The following is a 21,286-nucleotide window of genomic DNA, read 5'->3' as shown; positions in this document are numbered from 1 at the left end:
GCCCAAGCTAGCTGCAAGCAGGTAGGTTCGCTTCTTCTCCCCTTAGTCCCTCGTTGCAGTGAGTCTGTTGCCAGCAGATCTCACTGTCTTTCTTTCTAGGAGCTCAGGAGAGCCCCTAGTGTGCATCCAGCTCAGCCGGGCACAAGATTCTAACTGAGGTCTGGAGGAGGGTCATAGTGGGAGGAGCCAGTGCACACCAGGTAGTCCTAAAACTTTCTTTAGTTGTGCCCAGTCTCCTGCGGAGCCGCTATTCCCCATGGTCCTTACAGAGTCCCAGCATCCACTTAGGACGTCAGAGAAATAAATGAAATAACAAGCTTAAGGCTGCCAAAATCAGCCGCCCAAAGATCGTGGTCCGGCTCCTGTCATACAAACAAAAAACCTGAATTCCTTGAGCCAGGAGGCGGGGATATAGGAAACTGGGCTGTTGCATTCTGGGAGGCTAAAAGCTTTTGATCGTTGATGCCAATCCGCTGACGCTACCTCATATTCCAGTGTATATCCTATGGATATTACTGTGGAACCTGTAAGAGAAAACATAGGTACCACACAGTGAGGGGGAGAGCAGGTATAACAGGGGCTGATGGCTCCTGATGTATGAGATACACCAGAGAGTGTGGGGAGGAGACTGGCCAGATCTCTGGGCTGGTAACACACAGTGACATGATGTGAGTGGGAGAGCAGGAGTATAATAGAGGCTGATGTCTCCTGATGTATGAGATACACCAGAGAGTGTGGGTGGGAGACTGGTCAGATATCTGGGCTGGTAACACAGGGACATGTTGTGAGGGGAGAGCAGGAGTATATTAGGGGCTGATGGCTCCTGATGTATGAGATACACCAAAGAGTGTGGGGAGGAGACTGGTCAGATCTCTGGGCTGGTAACACACAGTGACATGATGTGAGGGGAAGAGCAGGAGTATAATAGGGGCTTATGGCTCCTGATGTATGAGATACACCAGAGAGTGTGGGGAGGAGACTGGTCAGATCTCTGGGCTGGTAACACACAGTGACATGATATGAGGGGGAGAGCAGGAGAGTAATAGGGGCTGATGTCTCCTGATGTATGAGATACACCAGAGAGTGTGGGGAGGAGACTGGTCAGATCTCTGGGCTGGTAACACACAGTGACATGATGTGAGAAGGAGAGCAGGAGTATAATAGGGGCTGATGTCTCCTGATGTATGAGCTACACCAGAGAGTGTGGGGAGGAGACTGGTCAGATCTCTGGGCTGATGTGAGGGGGAGAGCAGGAGTATAATAGGGGCTGATGGCTCCTGACTCCCTCACTGGGAAAATAAATATTCCTCATTAGTTTGTACTGACAGAGGAGGGTGTAGGATAAGAGATTGCTGTAGTTACTGGGAAAGGAGAATATGTGACTCTTTTCTGTAATAAGTGATTATTACTCACCTGTGCTGATATCTGTAGGGATTTCCTCCTCCTTACACTGCTGATCACCCCCCACATATGTCTCTTCTTCTCCCTCTATATCTTCTGTCTTTATATCAGTCACATACGTCTCTTCTTCTCCCTCTGTATCTTCTGCCTTTATATCAGTCACATACGTCTCTTCTTCTCCCTCTATATCGTCTGTTTTAATATCAGACAGACGTTCTACCTAAAAAACAAACAAACACTATAATGACATTTGCATACAGTCAGATTAAACTGAGGTGAAACAGTATAATATCAGTGTATAAGACACACAGCTTCTCTACAGATCATATAGTGACAGTCACTTTGGTATATTGGTGAGACCCTAAATCCCACCTACCTGATCCTCCTGTGGGATCCTGTGATTCTCCTCTGTACAGTCCTGGGAATACAGAGGACGGGGAAATCTCTCTGGGGTATCTCTGTTACTGGGTCCATCTGTAGGAGACACACAGTGACTGAGTACAGTGTATATATGCGATTATCAGGTGATGTGTGTATATAGGGGCCCCCATACCTGCTCTACCCTGTACAATACATGACAGTCTCCTCTTACCCAGTGATGCGAGGGGCCGGTGATTCTCCATCATCACGTCCTTGTATAGACCCCTGTGTTCCTCTATATACTCCTCCTCCTGCATGGAGACATAGACAGTGACATCATGACACCTTATAGGAACCTGACACACACAGTGATACAGTCATCACCCAGACACATCCCCTGGTGTTACTGTATAATGTCCCATTCCCAGCAGTCACCTCTCCAGTCATCACTCAGACACATCCCCTGGTGTTACTGTATAATGTCCTATTCCCAGCAGTCACCTCTCCAGTCATCACCCAGACACGTCACCTGGTGTTACTGTATAATATCCCATTCCCAGCAGTCACCTCTCCAGTCATCACTCAGACACATCCCCTGGTGTTACTGTATAATGTCCCTTTCCCAGCAGTCACCTCTCCAGTCATCACCCAGACACGTCACCTGGTGTTACTGTATAATACCCCATTCCCAGCAGTCACCTCTCCAGTCATCACCCAGACACATCCCCTGGTGTTACTGTATAATATCCCATTCCCAGCAGTCACCTCTCCAGTCATCACTCAGACACATCCCCTGGTGTTACTGTATAATGTCCCTTTCCCAGCAGTCACCTCTCCAGTCATCACCCAGACACGTCCCCGGGTGTTACTGTATAATACCCCATTCCCAGCAGTCACCTCTCCAGTCATCACCCAGACACGTCCCCGGGTGTTACTGTATAATACCCCATTCCCAGCAGTCACCTCTCCAGTCATCACCCAGACACTTCCCCTGGTGTTACTGTATAATGTCCCATTCCCAGCAGTCACCTCTCCAGTCATCACCCAGACACGTCCCCTGGTGTTACTGTATAATGTCCCATTCCCAGCAGTCACCTCTCCAGTCATCACCCAGACACATTCCCTGGTGTTACTGTATAATGTCCCATTCCCAGCAGTCACTTCTCCAGTCATCATCCAGACACATCCCCCGGTGTTACTGTATAATGTCCCATCCCAGCAGTCACCTCTCCAGTCATCACCCAGACACATCCCCCGGTGTTACTGTATAATGTCCCATTCCCAGCAGTCCCTTCTCCAGTCATCATCCAGACACATCCCCCGGTGTTACTGTATAATGTCCCATCCCAGCAGTCACCTCTCCAGTCATCACCCAGACACATCCCCCGGTGTTACTGTATAATGCCACATTCCCAGCAGTCACCTCTCCAGTCATCACCCAGACACATCCCCCGGTGTTACTGTATAATGTCCCATTCCCAGCAGTCACCTCTCCAGTCATCACCCAGACACGTCCCCTGGTGTTACTGTATAATGTTCCCTTCCCAGCAGTCACCTCTCCAGTCATCACCCAGACACATCCCCCGATGTTACTGTATAATGTCCCATTCCCAGCAGTCCCCTCTCCAGTCACCACCCAGACCTGTCCCCCGATGTTACTGTATAATGTCCCATTCCCAGCAGTCACCTCTCCAGTGATCACCCAGACACATCCCCTGGTGTTACTGTATAATGCCCCATTCCCAGCAGTCACCTCTCCAGTCATCACCCAGACACATCCCCTGGTGTTACTGTATAATGCCCCATTCCCGGCAGTCACATCTCCAGTCATCACCCAGACACGTTCCTTGGTGTTACTGTATAATGCCCCATTCCCAGCAGTCACCTCTCCAGTCATCACCCAGACACATCCCCTGGTGTTACTGTATAATGCCCCATTCCCAGCAGTCACCTCTCCAGTCATCACCCAGACACATTCCCTGGTGTTACTGTATAATGCCCCATTCCCAACAGTCACCTCTCCAGTCATCACCCAGACACATCCCCTGGTGTTACTGTATAATGCCCCATTCCCAGCAGTCACCTCTCCAGTCATCACCCAGACACATTCCCTGGTGTTACTGTATAATGCCCCATTCCCAACAGTCACCTCTCCAGTCATCACCCAGACACATCCCCTGGTGTTACTGTATAATGCCCCATTCCCAGCAGTCACCTCTCCAGTCATCACCCAGACACATTCCCTGGTGTTACTGTATAATGCCCCATTCCCAACAGTCACCTCTCCAGTCATCACCCAGACACATCCCCTGGTGTTACTGTATAATGCCCCATTCCCAGCAGTCACCTCTCCAGTCATCACCCAGACACATCCCCTGGTGTTACTGTATAATGTCCCATTCCCAGCAGTCCCCTCTCCAGTCACCACCCAGACCTGTCCCCCGATGTTACTGTATAATGTCCCATTCCCAGCAGTCACCTCTCCAGTCATCACCCAGACACATCCCCTGGTGTTACTGTATAATGCCCCATTCCCAGCAGTCACCTCTCCAGTCATCACCAAGACACGTCCCCTGGTGTTACTGTATAATGTCCCAATCCCAGCAGTCACCTCTCCAGTCATCACCCAGACACATCCCCTGGTGTTACTGTATAATGTCCCATTCACAGCAGTCACCTCTCCAGTCATCACCCAGACACATCCCCTGGTGTTACTATATAATGTCCCATTCCCAGCAGTCATGTCTCCAGTCATCACCCAGACACGTCCCCTGGTGTTACTGTATAATGCCCCATTCCCAGCAGTCACTTCTCCAGTCATCATCCAGACACATCCCCTGGTATTACTGTATAATGCCCCATTTCCGGCAGTCACATCTCCAGTCATCACCCAGACACGTTCCCTGGTGTTACTGTATAATGCCCCATTCCCAGCAGTCACCTCTCCAGTCATCACCCAGACACATCCCCTGGTGTTACTGTATAATGCCCCATTCCCAGCAGTCACCTCTCCAGTCATCACCCAGACACATCCCCTGGTGTTACTGTATAATGCCCCATTCCCAACAGTCACCTCTCCAGTCATTACTCAGACACGTCCCCTGGTGTTACTGTATAATGTCCCATTCCCAGCAGTCACCTCTCCAGTCATCACCCAGACACATCCCCTGGTGTTACTGTATAATGTCCCATTCACAGCAGTCACCTCTCCAGTCATCACCCAGACACATCCCCTGGTGTTACTATATAATGTCCCATTCCCAGCAGTCATGTCTCCAGTCATCACCCAGACACGTCCCCTGGTGTTACTGTATAATGCCCCATTCCCAGCAGTCACCTCTTCAGTCAGCAGCTGAATGATCTTGTTGGTGAGTTCAATGATCTTCTCGTCACTGTGTCTCTCATGTGTCAGTGAGTGAGGTGGAGGCACCGTGATTGGGCTCTGGGTCCTTCTCAGTCCTCCTGACACAAGAGGATGGCTGCTGGGTGTCTCACGCTCACAGGATGTCTTCTTCACAACTGTTTAATACTGCGAAATGAGGGAGACACTATCACTGTAAATACTACCACATCCCCTCAGCTCCCAGTCATGTTCCTGTATTATTACTATAGATATAAGTGATGTAACAGTGATGCTCTCAGATCCCCTCACCTCCCCAGTCATTTCCCTATATTATTACTATAGATATAACTCATGTAACTGTGACGCTCCCAGAGCCCCTCTCCTCCCCAGACATGTCCCTGTATTATTACTATAGATATAAGTGATGTCACTGTGACATTCCCAGATCCCCTCACCTCCCCAGACATGTCCCTGTATTATTACTATAGATATGTGATGTCACTGTGACACTCCCAGATCCCCTCACCTCCCCAGTCATGTCCCTGTATTATTACTATAGATATAAGTGATGTCACTGTGATGCTCTCAGATCCCCTCACCTCCCCAGTCATTTCCCTATATTATTACTATAGATATAACTCATGTAACTGTGACGCTCCCAGAGCCCCTCTCCTCCCCAGAGATGTCCCTGTATTATTACTATAGATATAAGTTGTTACTGTGACACTCCCAGATCCCCTCACCTCCCCAGTCATGTCCCTGTATTATTACTATAGATATAAGTTGTTACTGTGACACTCCCAGATCCCCTCACCTCCCCAGTCATGTCCCTGTATTATTACTATAGATATAAGTGATGTCCCTGTGATGCTCCCAGATTCCCTCTCCTCCCCTGACATGTCCCTGTATTATTACTATAGATATAAGTGATGTCACTGTGACATTCCCAGATCCTCTCACCTCCCCAGACATGTCCCTGTATTATTACTATAGATATAAGTGATGTCACTGTGACATTCCCAGATCCCGTCACCTCCCCAGTCATGTCCCTGTACTATTACTATTCAGTGGTGGAAATGGGGCGGTATACGGCGGTATGGTATACCCCGCCACTTCTTCCACTGACCCGGAAATGGGCCCATGAAAGTGGCGAGGGAAGTGGCCATCCTGCTGCACATGGTGCTCCCCGTCCCTGCGCGGCAGCCGGCGGCTGTGTAGAGCACTGTAGTAGCTCACAGCCGCTCACCGACGCCAGCCGCCCACCACCAGCCTCCTGGTGCCAGCCACTAGCCACCCGACGTCGCCAGCAGCCCACCGCTCACTGCTGCCCGCAACAAATAAAGGTAATGTTCCCCTGCTGTCACCTCTCTCCCAGCTGTCACTGTCGTCACTCTCCCTGTCGTCACTGTCCCTGTCATCACTGTCGTCACTCTCCCTGTCGTCACTCTCCCTGTCATCACTGTCTCTCTCCCTGTCGTCACTCTGGCTGTCCCTGCTGTCACTCTGGCTGTCCCTGCTGTCACAATTTCGGCTCATTCAGTGTGCTACAATGTGAATGTCGGCTCATTCAGTGTGCTACAATGTGAATGTCGGCTCATTCAGTGTGCTACAATGTGAATTTCGGCTCATTCAGTGTGCTACAATGTGAATTTCGGCTCATTCAGTGTGCTACAATGTGAATTTCGGCTCATTCAGTGTGCTATAATGTGAATTTCGGCTCATTCAGTGTACTATAATGTGAATGTCGGCTCATTCAGTGAGCTACAATGTGAATGTCGGCTCATTCGGTGTGCTACAATGTGAATGTCGGCTCATTCAGTGTGCTACAATGTGAATTTAGGCTCATTCAGTGTGCTATAAGGTGAAAGGGGCACCAGTACTAGATAGTATAAGGCAGAGAATGCTAAAGCTGTTTCAGGGCATTTGTTATGCACACCAGTGCCTGCAGGAAAGTACTGGTGTCAGAACTGTTATGCACTCCAGTGTCTGCAGGAATGTACTGGTGTTTGAACTGTTATGCAAAACAAATGGACTCACAGACAAACTGGGGAATATGACATAACGTACACAGAAGGTGATAGGGTAACAAAATACACACAAAGTGAACAGAGAAGCCCAGAGGCTAAGGAACTGGGTATCTCCCTTGTATTAGAACTGCTCAGATGGAAAAAGCAAGATGTTGTGTTTTAATACGTAGAGAACCCGAAATGCTGTTGCTAAGGGCAACAGCAAAACCCTAAAGGGTTACCAACGGGTGTGGCAGTAAACTCCTTGGTCAGAGATGGAATGATAGACACAAGGAGAGTCTCCACAATCCTGATTCTCACTTGCAGTGCACAGGTTTTAGCTTACTGCCACTAAACTGACCCCTGACACCTAGCACAGTGAGACAGGATTAGACAGGCAAGTCTTAGAATACAGCCGCAAACTTGCTAAGTTCACAGAGTAGTAACAGAACCCCAGCTAGCTAAACGACTGACTCCAGTCTTACTGCTAGGTCTGGATTGGCAGAGTGTAATACCAAATCCCCAGGCCTATTTGCAGTAAGCAACAAACAAATACAAAGCTACACAGTACTGGCTAACTTTCATGAACTGACTAACCAACAAAGATTTAGCAGCATCTGCTTACCCTGAAAAGAGGCCTTATAAAGCAGGTGCTGTCCACGCCCCACTCAGACCTCACAGACTGTGAGCACAAAAACCAGCACCGGATCCCCTGCCGTGCACAGAGCCTATAACCACTGCACAGCAAAAGACCCGAACCGAAGTATCAGCTGCGCTCAGGTTACTCCACTAGCACTTGTCTCCCGGTTGCCATGACGACGTGGCAGCACAGGGCAGGAGACCCTAACAGTACCCCCCCCTCTGACGAGGGGTCAAAGAACACCTACCACCGGGTTTATCGGGGAACTGCGAGAAGAAAGAGCGTATCAGTCTGGGGGCATGAAGATCACAACTGCGCACCCACGACCGCTCCTCCGGGCCATACCCCTTCCAGTGCACCAAAAATGACAGCCGACCCCGAACCACCTTGGAGTCAAGAATCCTTTCAACAACAAACTCCCTCTGGCCACGTATCAGAAGAGGGGAAGGTCTTCCACTGGAAGAAGGATTACTAATCGCCCGTTTTAAAAGGGAACAATGAAATGTTTTATTGATACCCAAAGAACGGGGCAGATCTAACTGAAATGCCACCGGATTGATAACCCTAGTGATCTTATAAGGGCCGATGAACCGGGGGCCTAACATATGAGATGGCTGTCTCAACTTCAAATTCTTGGTAGACAACCAGACGAAGTCTCCTAATTTGAAGCTGCAGGGTCTTTTCCGCTTATCAAAAACCCTTTTGGTCACTAATGACACAGACACAAGGGCTTTCTTCACTTTCCGCCAAATACCTCTAAGGACCGAAACCACAGAGGAACCACCAGGCGTGGAGTCCAGGGGGTCAAAAGAATTGGCCTTAGGATGATGCCCATACACACAAAGGAAGGGAGAGATCCCTGTAGCAGAGTGAGCCGCGTTGTTATAGGCAAACTCTTCCATGGACAGATGAGCAACCCAGTCAGTCTGACACTTGGAGACATAACACCTGAGGAACTGCTCCAAGGACTGGTTCACCCTTTCAGTCTGCCCATTAGACTGCGGATGGTAGCCTGACGACAAGCTGACAGAAATCTGGAGATCGGAACAAAATGCCCTCCAGAATTTGGCCACAAACTGGGATCCGCGGTCAGAGACCACATCAAGTGGCAACCCGTGGAGACGCACAACATGCAGCATAAATAATTCAGACAGGCGTCTGGCTGATGGCAGCCCAACCAGTGGAACGAAGTGCACCATCTTCGAAAACCTGTCAACGACAACCCAGATGGCTGTCATCCCCGAGGATTTGGGCAAGTCCACCACAAAATCCATTGAAATGTGGGTCCATGGCTTAGATGGGATAGAGAGTGGATGTAATGGGCCAACAGGAACCCCTCTAGGAGTCTTATTTCGGGCACAGATGTCACATGCCCGAACCCACTGATCCACATCCTTAGCCACCGAGGGCCACCACACCGCCCTAGATAGCAACTCCCGAGTTCTGGCAATACCCGGGTGACCTGCCGACTTCTTGGCATGGAATTCCAGGAACACTCGCTGTCTTAACCTAGGAGGCACAAACAAAAGACCTACCGGAAGGTCTGGAGGAGCCTGCTCCTGTGCTCTAAGGACTAATGATAAGAGGTCCTGGGTAATGCCCACTTTAATACATGATGGGGAAACAATGGGCAACGGCTCCTCGGTGGTCTCCTGGATTGGAGCAAAACTCCGCGAGAGCGCATCAGCCTTGATGTTTTTTGACCCAGGGCGATATGTTATCAAAAAATTAAAGCGAGCAAAAAACAAAGCCCATCGTGCCTGCCTGGCATTGAGACGCTTCGCTGACTCTAATTATGCCAGATTCTTATGGTCAGTGAGAATTGAGACCACAAACTTAGCCCCCTCTAGCCAGTGTCTCCACTCCTCGAGTGCATCCTTAATAGCCAACAATTCCCGGTTACCCACGTCATAATTCATCTCGGCAGGCGAAAATTTACGGGAAAAGTAAGCACAGGGATGAAGGCGATTATCAGACACTCCCATCTGAGAAAGCACTGCCCCAATACCCATCTCAGAGGCATCCACCTCCACCACAAAAGGACGCTCTGGATCTGGGTGTCGCAGCACCTTGGCCGAAACAAATGCCCTTTTGAGACGGGCAAAAGCCGCTTTAGCCTCACAAGACCAGTGAGCAACATCCGCCCCTTTCTTAGTGAGTGCCACCAAGGGCGCCACTATAGACGAAAATCCAGCGATAAATCGTCTATAAAAATTTGCAAAGCCCAGGAAACGCTGAAGCGCCTTCAAACTAGTGGGCTGCACCCAATCCAGGACTGCCTGTACCTTGGAACCCTCCATTTGGAAACCTTCTGGGGAGATAATATATCCTAGAAATGCGATTTGCTGAACTTCAAATTCGCACTTCTCCAGCTTCGCCCCAAGCCGGTGGTCTCTGAGTTTCTGGAGGACTAAGCGTACATGCTTCCGATGTTCCTCCAGGGAATGGGAGAAGATTAGGATGTCATCTAAGTATACAACTAAGAATCTATCCAAATATTCCCTGAGCACATCATTCATGAAATCCTGGAAGACTGCCGGGGCATTACAGAGCCCAAAAGGCATCACCAAATATTCATAATGCCCTGAGTGGGTATTAAAGGCAGTCTTCCATTCATCCCCCTCTCTTATTCGGATTAGATTGTACGCACCGCGTAGGTCAATCTTAGAAAAAATGGTGGCAGTACGAAGCTGGTCAAACAAGACCGAAATGAGAGGCAGTGGGTATGAGTTTTTAATCGTGATACGGTTCAATTCCCTGAAGTCGATTCAGGGTCGCAACGAACCGTCCTTTTTACCCACGAAGAAGAACCCCGACCCAACTGGAGACTGTGAAGGTCTGATAAATCCCTTAGCCAAGTTCTCCTGAATGTACTCTGCCATAGCCTGAGTCTCAGGACGTGACAGGGAGTACAACCTGCTCTTGGGAAGCTTAGCATTTGGCAACAAATCAATGGCACAGTCATAGGGGCGATGGGGAGGTAGTACCTCTGCAACTTTTTTGGAGAACACGTCCGCAAAATCTGCATAACACCCTGGCAATCCTGGCAAACTTAGCTGCGAGAGCCTGACTGGAAGGCTCAAGCAACTCCTGAAACAATCAGTACCCCAACTAAGAATCTCCCCAGAGACCCAGTCAAATTGAGGATTGTGGGCCCTTAACCAGGGTAACCCCAACACCAATGGGGCAAAAGTACAGACAGTCACATAAAAATAAGAATTTACTTACCGATAATTCTATTTCTCGGAGTCCGTAGTGGATGCTGGGGTTCCTGAAAGGACCATGGGGAATAGCGGCTCCGCAGGAGACAGGGCACAAAAGTAAAGCTTTCCGATCAGGTGGTGTGCACTGGCTCCTCCCCCTATGACCCTCCTCCAGACTCCAGTTAGATACTGTGCCCGGACGAGCGTACACAATAAGGGAGGAATTTTGAATCCCGGGTAAGACTCATACCAGCCACACCAATCACACTGTACAACCTGTGATCTGAACCCAGTTAACAGTATGATAACAGGGGAGCCTCTGAAAAGATGGCTCACAATAACAATAACCCGATTTAGTTAGCAATAACTATGTACAAGTATTGCAGATAATCCGCACTTGGGATGGGCGCCCAGCATCCACTACGGACTCCGAGACCATGGGGATTATACCAAAGCTCCCAAACGGGCGGGAAAGTGCGGATGACTCTGCAGCACCGAATGAGAGAACTCCAGGTCCTCTTTTGCCAGGGTATCAAATTTGTAGAATTTTACAAACGTGTTCTCCCCCGACCACGTAGCTGCTCGGCAGAGTTGTAATGCCGAGACCCCTCGGGCAGCCGCCCAAGATGAGCCCACCGTCCTTGTGGAATGGGCCTTAACAGATTTAGGCTGTGGCAGGCCTGCCACAGAATGTGCAAGTTGAATTGTGCTACCAATCCAACGAGCAATCGACTGCTTAAAAGCAGGAGCACCCAGCTTGTTGGGTGCATACAGGAAAAACAGCAAGTCAGATTTCCTGACTCCAGCCGACCTGGAAACTATATTTTCAGGGCCCTGACAACATCCAGCAACTTGGAGTCCTCCAAGTCCCTAGTAGCCGCAGGTACCACAATAAGCTGGTTCAGGTGAAACGCTGACACCACCTTAAGGAGAAACTGGGGACGAGTCCGCAGCTTTGCTCTGTCCGAATGGACAATCAGATATGGCTATGTGAGTCAAAGCCGTCAAATCTGACACTCGCCTGGCCGCGGCCAGGACCAACAGCATGGCCACTTTCCATGTGAGATATATCAAATCCACAGATTTGAGTTGTTTTAAACCAATGTGATTTTAGGAATCCCAAAACTACGTTGAGATCTCCCAGTGCCACTGGAGACATCAAAGGGGGGTTGTATATGCAGTACTCCCTTAACAAACTTCTGGACTTCAGGAACTGAAGCCAATTTCTTTTCTGGAAGAAAATCGACAAGTCGAAATTTGAACCTTAATGGACCCCAATTTGAGACCCATAGACACTCCTGTTTGCAGGAAATGTAGGAATTAACCTAGTTGAAATTCTTCCGTGGAGCCTTCCTGGCCTCACACCATGGAACATATTTTCACCTAAGCGGTGATAATGTTGTGCGGTCACCTCTTTCCTGGCTCTGACCAGGGTAGGGATGACCTCTTCCGGAATGCCTTTTTCCCTTAGGATCCGGCGTTCACCCGCCCTGGCGTCAACGCAGCTGCGGTAAATCTTGGAACAGACATGATTCTTGCTGAATCAAGACCCTTCTTAGTATCTCTTGAAGTTCCGGGTACCAAGACCTTCTTGGCCAAACCGGAGCCACGAGTATAGTTCTTACTCCTCTCCTTCCTATCATTCTCAATACACTGGGTATGAAAGGCAGAGGATGGAACACATACACCGACTGGTACACCCACGGTGTTACCAGAGCGTCCCAGCTATTGCCTGAGTGTCTCTTGACCTGGCGCTTCATGTGGGACGCCATCATGACCACCTTTGGTCTTTCCCAACGGTTTACAATCATGTGGAAACTTCCAGATTAAGTTCCCACTTTTCCGGATGGAATTCATACATGCTGAGGAAATCTTCCCAGTTGTCCACTCCCGGAATGAACACTGCTGACAGCATTATCACATGATTTTTCGCCCAGCGAAAAATCCTTGCTATCATTGCCCTCCTGCTTCTTGTGTCGCCCCGTCTGTTAACGTGGGCGACTGGTATGATGATGTCCTACTGGATCAGCACCGGTTGACTTTGAAGCAGAGGTCTTCCTAGGCTCAGAGCATTGTAAATTGCCCTTAGCTCCAGTATATTCATGTGGAGAGAAGTCTCCAGACTTTACCACACTTCCTTGGAAATTTCTTCCCTGTGCGACTGCTCCCCAGCCTCTCAGGCTGGCATCCGTGGTCACCAGAACACAGTCCTGAATGCTGAACGTGCTGCCCTCTAGAAGATGAGCACTCTGCAGCCCCCACAGAAGAGACACCCTTGTCCTTGGAGACAGGATTATCCGCTGATGCATCTGAAGATGCGATCCGGACCATTCGTCCCGCAAATCCCCCTGAAAAAATTTTTTGCGTGAGATCTGCCGAATGGAATCGCTTCGTAAGAAGCCACCATTTTTCCCAGGACTCCTGTGCATTGATGCACTGATACCTGGTCTGGTTTTAGGAGGTTTCTGACTAGTTCGGATAACTCCCTGGCTTTCTCCTCCAGGAGAAAACCTTTTTCTGGACTATGCCCAGAATCATTCCTAGGAACAGCAGACGTATCGTCGGAAAACGGCTGCGATATTTGGAATATTTAAAATCCACTCGTGCTGTCGTAGAACTACTTTAGATAGTGCTCTTCCGACGTCCAACTGTTCTCTTGAACTTGCCCTTTTCAGGATATCGTCCAAGTAAGGGATAATTAAGATGCCTTTTTTCTTTGAAGAATCATCTTTTTGGCCATTACCCTGGTAAAGGCCCGGGGTGCCGTGGATACTTCAACGGCAGCGTCTGAAACTGATATTGACAGTTCTGTACCACGAACCAGAGGTATCCTTGTTGAGAAGGACAAATTTGGACATGGAGGTAATCCTTGATGTCCAGGGACACCATATAGTCCCCTTTTTGGTTCGCTATCACTGCTCTGAGTGACTCCATCTTGATTTGAACCTTTTTATGTAAGTGTTCAAAGATTTCAGATTTAGACTACGTCTCACCAAGCCGTCTGGCTTCAGTACCACAATATAGTGTGGAAGACTAATACCCTTTTCCTTGTTGTAGGAGGGGTACTTTGATTATCACCTGCTGGAAATACAGCTTGTGAATCTTTTCCAATACTGCCTCCCTGTCGGAGGAAGCCGTTGGTAAAGCAGACTTCAGGAACCTGCGAGGAAAAGATGTCTCGACTCTCCAATCTGTACCCCTGGGATAATACTTGTACGATCTAGGGGTCAACTTGCGAGTGATCCCACTGCGCGCTGAGACTCTTGAGACTACCCCCCCACCTCACCTGAGTCCGCTTGCACGGCCCCAGCGTCATGCTGAGGACTTGGCAGACGTGGTGGAGGGCTTCCTTTCCTGGGAAGGGGCTGCCCGCTGCAGTATACTTCCCTTACCTCTATGTCTGGGCAGATATGACTGGCCTTTTGCCCGCTTGCCCTCATGGAAACGGAAGGATTGAGGCTGAAAAGACGGTGTCTTTTTCTACTGAGATGTAACTTGGGGTAAAAAGGTTGGATTTCCCAGCTGTTGCCGTGGTCCCCAGGTCCGATGGACCGACCCCAACTAACTCCTTCCCTTTATACGGCAATACTTCCATGTGCCGTATGGGATCTGTATCACCTGACCACTGTCGTGTCCATGACATCTTCTGGGAGATATGGACAACGCACTTATCTTGATGCCAGAGTGCAAATATCCCTCTGTGCATCTCGCGTACATATATATAGAATGCATCCTATTAAATGCTCTATATCAATAATATATTTTCAGTCAGGGAATCCGACCAAGCCAACCCAGCACTGCATCTCCAGGCTGATGGCGATCGCTGGTCGCAGTATATACTTTTTAGGATATTTTTCCAGCTTCCTATCAGCTGGCTCCTTGAGGGCGGCCGTATCTGGAGACGGTAACGCCACTTGATAAGCGTGTGAGCGCCTTATCCACCCTAAGGGGTGTTTCCCAACGCGCCCTAACTTCTGGCGGGAAAGGGTATAACGCCAATATTTGCTATCGGGGTAACCCCACGCTTCATCACACACTTCAGTTTATTTTATCTGATTCAGGAAAAACTACAGGTAGTTTTTTCACTCCCACATAATACCCTTTTTTTTGTGGTACTTGTAGTATCAGAAATATGTAACACCTCCTTCATTGCCCTTAACGTGTGGCCCTAATGAGAAATACGTTTGTTTATTCACCGTCGACACTGGATTCAGTGTCCGTGTCTGTGTCTGTGTCGACCGACTGAGGTAAATGGGCGTTTTTAAAGCCCCTGACGGTGTTTCTGAGACGCCTGGACCGGTACTAATTGTTTGTCGGCCGTCTCATGTCGTCAACCGACCTTGCAGCGTGTTGACCTTCTCACGTAATTTTCTCAATAAGCCACCCATTTCGGTGTCGACTCCCTAGAGAGTGACATCCCCATTACAGGCAATTGCTCCACCTCCTCACCAACATCGTCCTCATACATGTCGACACACACGTACCGACACACAGCACACACACCGGGAATGCTCTGACAGAGGACAGGACCCCACTAGCCCTTTGGAGAGACAGAGGGAGAGTTTGCCAGCACACACCAAAAACGCTATAATATATATAGGGACAACCTTATATAAGTGTTTCTCCCTTATAGCATCTTTATATATATATTAATATCGCCAATTAGTGCCCCCCCTCTCTGTTTTAACCCTGTTTCTGTAGTGCAGTGCAGGGGAGAGCCTGGGAGCCTTCTCTCCAGCCTTTCTGTGAGAGAAAATGGCGCTGTGTGCTGAGGAGATAGGCCCCGCCCCTTTCTCGGCGGGCTCGTCTCCCGCTCTTCAACGGATTATGGCAGGGGTTAAATATCTCCATATAGCCTCTGGGGGCTATATGTGAGGTATTTTTAGCCAATATATAGGTTTTCATTTGCCTCCCAGGGCGCCCCCCCCCAGCGCCCTGCACCCTCAGTGACTGCGTGTGAAGTGTGCTGAGAGGAAAATGGCGCACAGCTGCAGTGCGCTACCTTTAGAAGACTGCAAGAGTCTTCTGCCGCCGATTCTGGACCTCTTCTTACTTCAGCATCTGCAAGGGGGCCGGCGGCGCGGCTCCGGTGACCATCCAGGCTGTACCTGTGATCGTCCCTCTGGAGCTGATGTCCAGTAGCCAAGAAGCCAATCCATCCTGCACGCAGGTGAGTTCACTTCTTCTCCCCTCAGTCCCTCGTTGCAGTGATCCTGTTGCCAGCAGGACTCACTGTAAAATAAAAAACCTAAGCTAAACTTTTTCTAAGCAGCTCTTTAGGAGAGCCACCTAGATTGCACCCTTCTCGGCCGGGCACAAAAATCTAACTGGAGTCTGGAGGAGGGTCATAGGGGGAGGAGCCAGTGCACACCACCTGATCGGAAAGCTTTACTTTTGTGCCCTGTCTCCTGCGGAGCCGCTATTCCCCATGGTCCTTTCAGGAACCCCAGCATCCACTAGGACGATAGAGAAAGGACAATTTTTCAGAGTGTGTGGCTCCAATAAACAAAGAACTCTGGCTAGTGCAAGAGGTAATTTTACCTTGGGATAATGGTTCCCCGTTTAACCCACAAATCTCAATTTCCGATGCCAAGGGTACTAAGGGAACAGAGTGTTTCAGGGCGAATTGGCGTTCCATAAAAACCCCGTCGTCCCCACTGTCCACAAAGGCCTCGGTCTTGACAGTTTGACCGAGGATCTTCAAGGTCACCGGAATGATAAAAGTCTTCTTGGGAAATTCTGACTTCTGGCCTGACAGGATATTTCCCATCACCCTCAGGCCCTGAAGTTTTCCGGCTTTTCTGGGCATGATACTACCACATGACCTTTATTCCCACAGTACAAACACAACCCCTGCTGTCTCCTCCGCGTCTTCTCACGCGAGGAGAGGCGGGTAGCCCCAATCTGCATAGGCTCCTCAGAAAATTCCTCAGAGTCTGAGGTTCCCTTGGGAAGGAAGGAAATCTCAGTCTCCCTTTCAAGCCTACGCTCTCTCAGCCGTCTATCCACCCGGATGGATAACTGCATGAGCTGATCCAAGCTATCAGGCAAGGGATATTGTACCAGTTGGTCCTTTATCTGGTTAGAAAGACCTCTTCGGTACTGGTGTCTCAGGGCTGGGTCATTCCACTGGGTATCATGGGCCAACCTCCGAAACTCCGTACAGTAAACCTCAACTGGCCTTCGCCCTTGCTTAAGGATCGAAATCTGAGCCTCGGCTGAGGCCGTCTTGTCAGGGTCATCATACAACATGCCCAGTGCCGTAAAAAAAGCATCAACACTTTTAAGCGACGGACAGTCAGGCTGCAACCCATATGCCCAGACCTGTGGGTCTCCTTGTAGCAAGGAAATCACTATGCCCACCCGCTGAATCTCCGACCCAGAAGACTGAGGCCTAAGCCGGAAGTATAGCTTGCAGCTCTCCTTGAAACAAAAGAACTGCGAGCGATCTCCAGAAAAAAGATCCGGGAGATTTACTTTCGGCTCCTTAACCCCTGCAGATGCTGCTGCTGCGGGAGCTCCGCCAGCAGCCTGGGAGGTGTGCATTTTAATGGACAAATAATTAAATTGTCGAGTCAGGACCTGCACCTGATCGACCACCTGTTGCAACGTATTTTGAGGGGTATGCTCCATATTCCCACAAAATTTCAACAGGAGTATTAGGCTGCTGAATATGTTATGCACACCAGTGCCTGCAGGAAAGTACTGGTGTCAGAACTGTTATGCACTCCAGTGTCTGCAGGAATGTACTGGTGTTTGAACTGTTATGCAAAACAAATGGACTCACAGACAAACTGGGGAATATGACATAACGTACACAGAAGGTGATAGAGTAACAAAATACACACAAAGTGAACAGAGAAGCCCAGAGGTTAAGGAACTGGGTATCTCCCTTGTATTAGAACTGCTCAGATGGAAAAAGCAAGATGTTGTGTTTTAATACGTAGAGAACCCGAAATGCTGTTGCTAAGGGCAACAGCAAAACCCTAAAGGGTTACCAATGGGTGTGGCAGTAAACTCCTTGGTCAGAGATGGAATGATAGACACAAGGAGAGTCTCCACAATCCTGATTCTCACTTGCAGTGCACAGGTTTTAGCTTACTGCCACTAAACTGACCCCTGACACCTAGCACAGTGAGACAGGATTAGACAGGCAAGTCTTAGAATACAGCCGCAAACTTGCTAAGTTCACAGAGTAGTAACAGAACCCCAGCAAGCTAAACGACTGACTCCAGTCTTACTGCTAGGTCTGGATTGGCAGAGTGTAATACCAAATCCCCAGGCCTATTTGCAGTAAGCAACAAACAAACAGAAAGCTACACAGTACTGGCTAACTTTCATGAACTGACTAACCAACAAAGATTCAGCAGCATCTGCTTACCCTGAAAAGAGGCCTTATATAGCAGGTGCTGTCCACGCCCCACTCAGACCTCACAGACTGTGAGCACAAAAACCAGCACCGGATCCCCTGCCGTGCACAGAGCCTGTAACCACTGCACAGCAAAAGACCCGAACCGGAGTATCAGCTGCGCTCAGGTTACTCCACTAGCACTTGTCTCCTGGTTGCCATGACGACGTGGCAGCACAGGGCAGGAGACCCTAACAGCATGCTGGGATGTGTAGTTTCTCAACAGCTGGAGGGCCGCAGTTTGGACATGCTATGAAAACACAGGCTTTTCCCCCTGTATACTGTGTCAACACAGGCAGCTCCCCCTGTATATTATGTCAACACAGGCCGCTCCTCCTGTATACTATGACAACACAGGCTGTTCCCCCTGTATACTATGTCAACACAGGCCGCTCCCCCTGTATACTATGACAGCACAGGATGCTACCCCTGTATATTATGACAACACAGGCCACTCCTCCTGTCTATTATGACAATAAATGCCACTCCCCCTGTATATTATGTCAACACAGGCCACTCCTCCTGTATACTATGACAACACAGGCTGTTCCCCCTGTATACTATGTCAACACAGGCCGCTCCCCCTGTATACTATGACAGCACAGGATGCTACCCCTGTATATTATGACAACACAGGCAGCTTCCCCTGCATATTATGACAACACAGGTCACTGCCCCTGTATACTATGACAGCACACGATGCTACCCCTGTATATTATGACAACACAGGCCGCTCCTCCTGTATACTATGTCAACACAGGCCGCTCCCCCTGTGTACTATGACATCACAGGATGCTACCCCTGTATATTATGACAACACAGGCAGCTCCCCCTGCATATTATGACAACACAGGTCACTGCCCCTGTATACTATGACAGCACACGATGCTACCCCTGTATATTATGACAACACAGGCCGCTACTCCTGTATACTATGACAGCACAGGATGCTACCCCTTTATATTATGACAACACAGGCCACTCCTTCTGTATAGAAAGACAATACATGCCGCTCACCCTATATAATAATAGTAACAAGACACCACAGGCACCTCCCCCTGTATAAAAGGGCAACACAGCTCGCTCCCCCTGTAGAGTAGGACAACACATAGCGCTCCCCTGTATAGTATAATGCCATTATATGTATAGAATAGCGGTAACGGCGGGGTCTGCGCCACCTGTATTATGGTAACACCGGGGTCTGCGCCTCCTGTATTACGGTAACGGCGGGGTCTGTGCCACCTGTGTTACGGTAGCGGTGGGGTCTGCACCACCTGTATTATGGTAACGGCGGGGTCTGCGCCCCCTGTATTACGGTAACGGTGGGGTCTGCGCCGCCTGTATTACGGTAACGGGGGGGTCTGCGCTATCTGTATTATGGTAACGGCGGGGTCTGCGCTACCTGTATTATGGTAACGGCGGGGCATGCGCCACCTGTATTACGGTAACGGCGGGATCTGCGCTACCTGTATTACGGTAACGGCGGGGTCTGCGTCACCTGTATTACGGTAACGGGGGGGGGGGGTCTGCGTCACCTGTATTACGGTAACGGCGGGGTCTGCGCCTCCTGTATTACGGTAACGGCGGGGTCTGCGCCACCTGTATAATGGTAATGGCGGAGTCTGCGCCACCTGTATTACGGTAACGGCGGGGTCTGCTCCACCTGTATTACGGTAACGGTGGGGTCTGCGCCTCCTGTATTACGGTAACGGTGGGGTCTGCGCCACCTGTATTACGGTAACGGCAGGGTGTGCACCACCTGTATTACGGTAACGGCGGGGTCTGCTCCACCTGTATTACGGCAGCGGCGGGGTCTGCGCCACCTGTATTACAGTAATAGGACACTAGAGTGTCAGCCACCTGTACAGGGATAATGCAGCACCAGAGGCTGCTCCAGCTGCACTATAACAAGGCACCAGAGGCTGCTCCCCCTGTAGTACAGAACCTGACACCAGAGCTGCTCAGCCTATAGAATAATAATAATAATATCATTACCTGCTGCCAGACACAGCAATGGCTGCTCTCTGCTCCTGCTGCCTTGTGGGAATGATAGAAGGAAGGCGGAGCTCAGACCAGGGGAAAATGGCCGCCGCTCCTGACGTCACTGCACGGTAGATGCTAGAATCAAGTGGGCTAAGGGACCTTTTCCATTTGGGGGAGGAGTTACGACACAAGGGGGAGGAGCTACGCCAGCGGGATAGTTCCTCTACTGTCCACGCCACCAACTATTACCTTTAGTAATTAGGAGGTGAGCGAAGCGGAGCGGAGCGAGCCACCGTGCCCGAAGCGTGACGAGCGAAGCGAGCCCGCGAGGGTACTTTTCGGGTACCCTGTTCGCCCGTAGCTCCTCCCCCTGTCGACGTAGCTCCTCCCCTCAATACGTCACAAGGTCCCTTCAGCCCCTCCGATATAGAACCAACCGTCACTGCACGGACAGGGAACCTATTGCTGATGCCTGACTGGTCTACAAGAAAATGGCCGCCGGCCTCTTCCACTGAGGACATGTATGGTAATAGTCATTACAGAGTGCTGGGCTTTGGGCGGGGTGGAGGAGGGGAGGGGCCAGTAACCAGGTAGCAGCCGTTGCCAATCATACCCTACTTCCTGCCTGTGCGTTCCACCTTACTTCCGGACTGTGCGTTCCACATGCAGGAAGTGAGTTTTCATCGACTTGTGCAGCCTCACAGTGTTCGTGGAGATCAGGTAATGGCGTCTTACTATACAGGGGGAGCAGCCTGTGGTGTCCTGTTATTATTACTATACAGGGGGAGCAGCCTGTAGTGACCTGTTATTATTATTATTATACAGGGGGAGCGGCCTGTGGTGTCCTGTTATTAATATTATTATTATTATACAGCAGGAGCAGCCTGTGGTGTCTTGTTATTATTATACAGGATGAGCAGCCTGTGGTGTCCTATTTTTATT

At 49.8% G+C, this 21,286-nt stretch overlaps 1 protein-coding gene and 1 long non-coding RNA gene across 4 annotated transcripts in view; one reads left to right on the top strand and one right to left on the bottom strand.

Annotated features, from left to right (window-relative positions):
- Window positions 1–1,981: 1,981 nt before the first annotated feature.
- LOC134984847 (uncharacterized) lies at window positions 1,982–20,456 on the bottom strand. Of its 2 annotated transcripts, none has more exons than XR_010191787.1 (3): window positions 20,357–20,456; window positions 5,099–5,290; window positions 1,982–2,117 (listed from the first exon to the last, which is right to left on the bottom strand). It is a non-coding gene; the product is annotated as an uncharacterized LOC134984847 (long non-coding RNA). The 2 variants fall into 2 exon arrangements; XR_010191788.1 differs by having other exon boundaries at window positions 1,987–2,072.
- The window catches only part of LOC134984846 (zinc finger protein ZFP2-like), a 32,198-nt gene continuing 31,296 nt past the window's right edge, over window positions 20,385–21,286 (top strand). Inside the window, exon 1 of one of the 2 annotated variants that reach the window (XM_063950323.1) lies at window positions 20,385–20,865. Coding sequence is in view for 1 of the 2 variants with exons in the window: in XM_063950321.1 (XP_063806391.1) it covers window positions 20,813–20,870 (58 nt within the window). In the remaining variant the exon portion in view is untranslated. Of the gene's footprint in view, window positions 20,871–21,286 lie in introns of both variants that reach the window. The other variant, XM_063950321.1, reaches the window with a different exon arrangement.

This window comes from Pseudophryne corroboree (assembly GCF_028390025.1).
Source record: "Pseudophryne corroboree isolate aPseCor3 chromosome 3 unlocalized genomic scaffold, aPseCor3.hap2 SUPER_3_unloc_87, whole genome shotgun sequence".
Classification (NCBI taxonomy): Eukaryota; Metazoa; Chordata; class Amphibia; order Anura; family Myobatrachidae; genus Pseudophryne; species Pseudophryne corroboree.
This window is presented reverse-complemented; position numbering and strand designations above follow the sequence as displayed.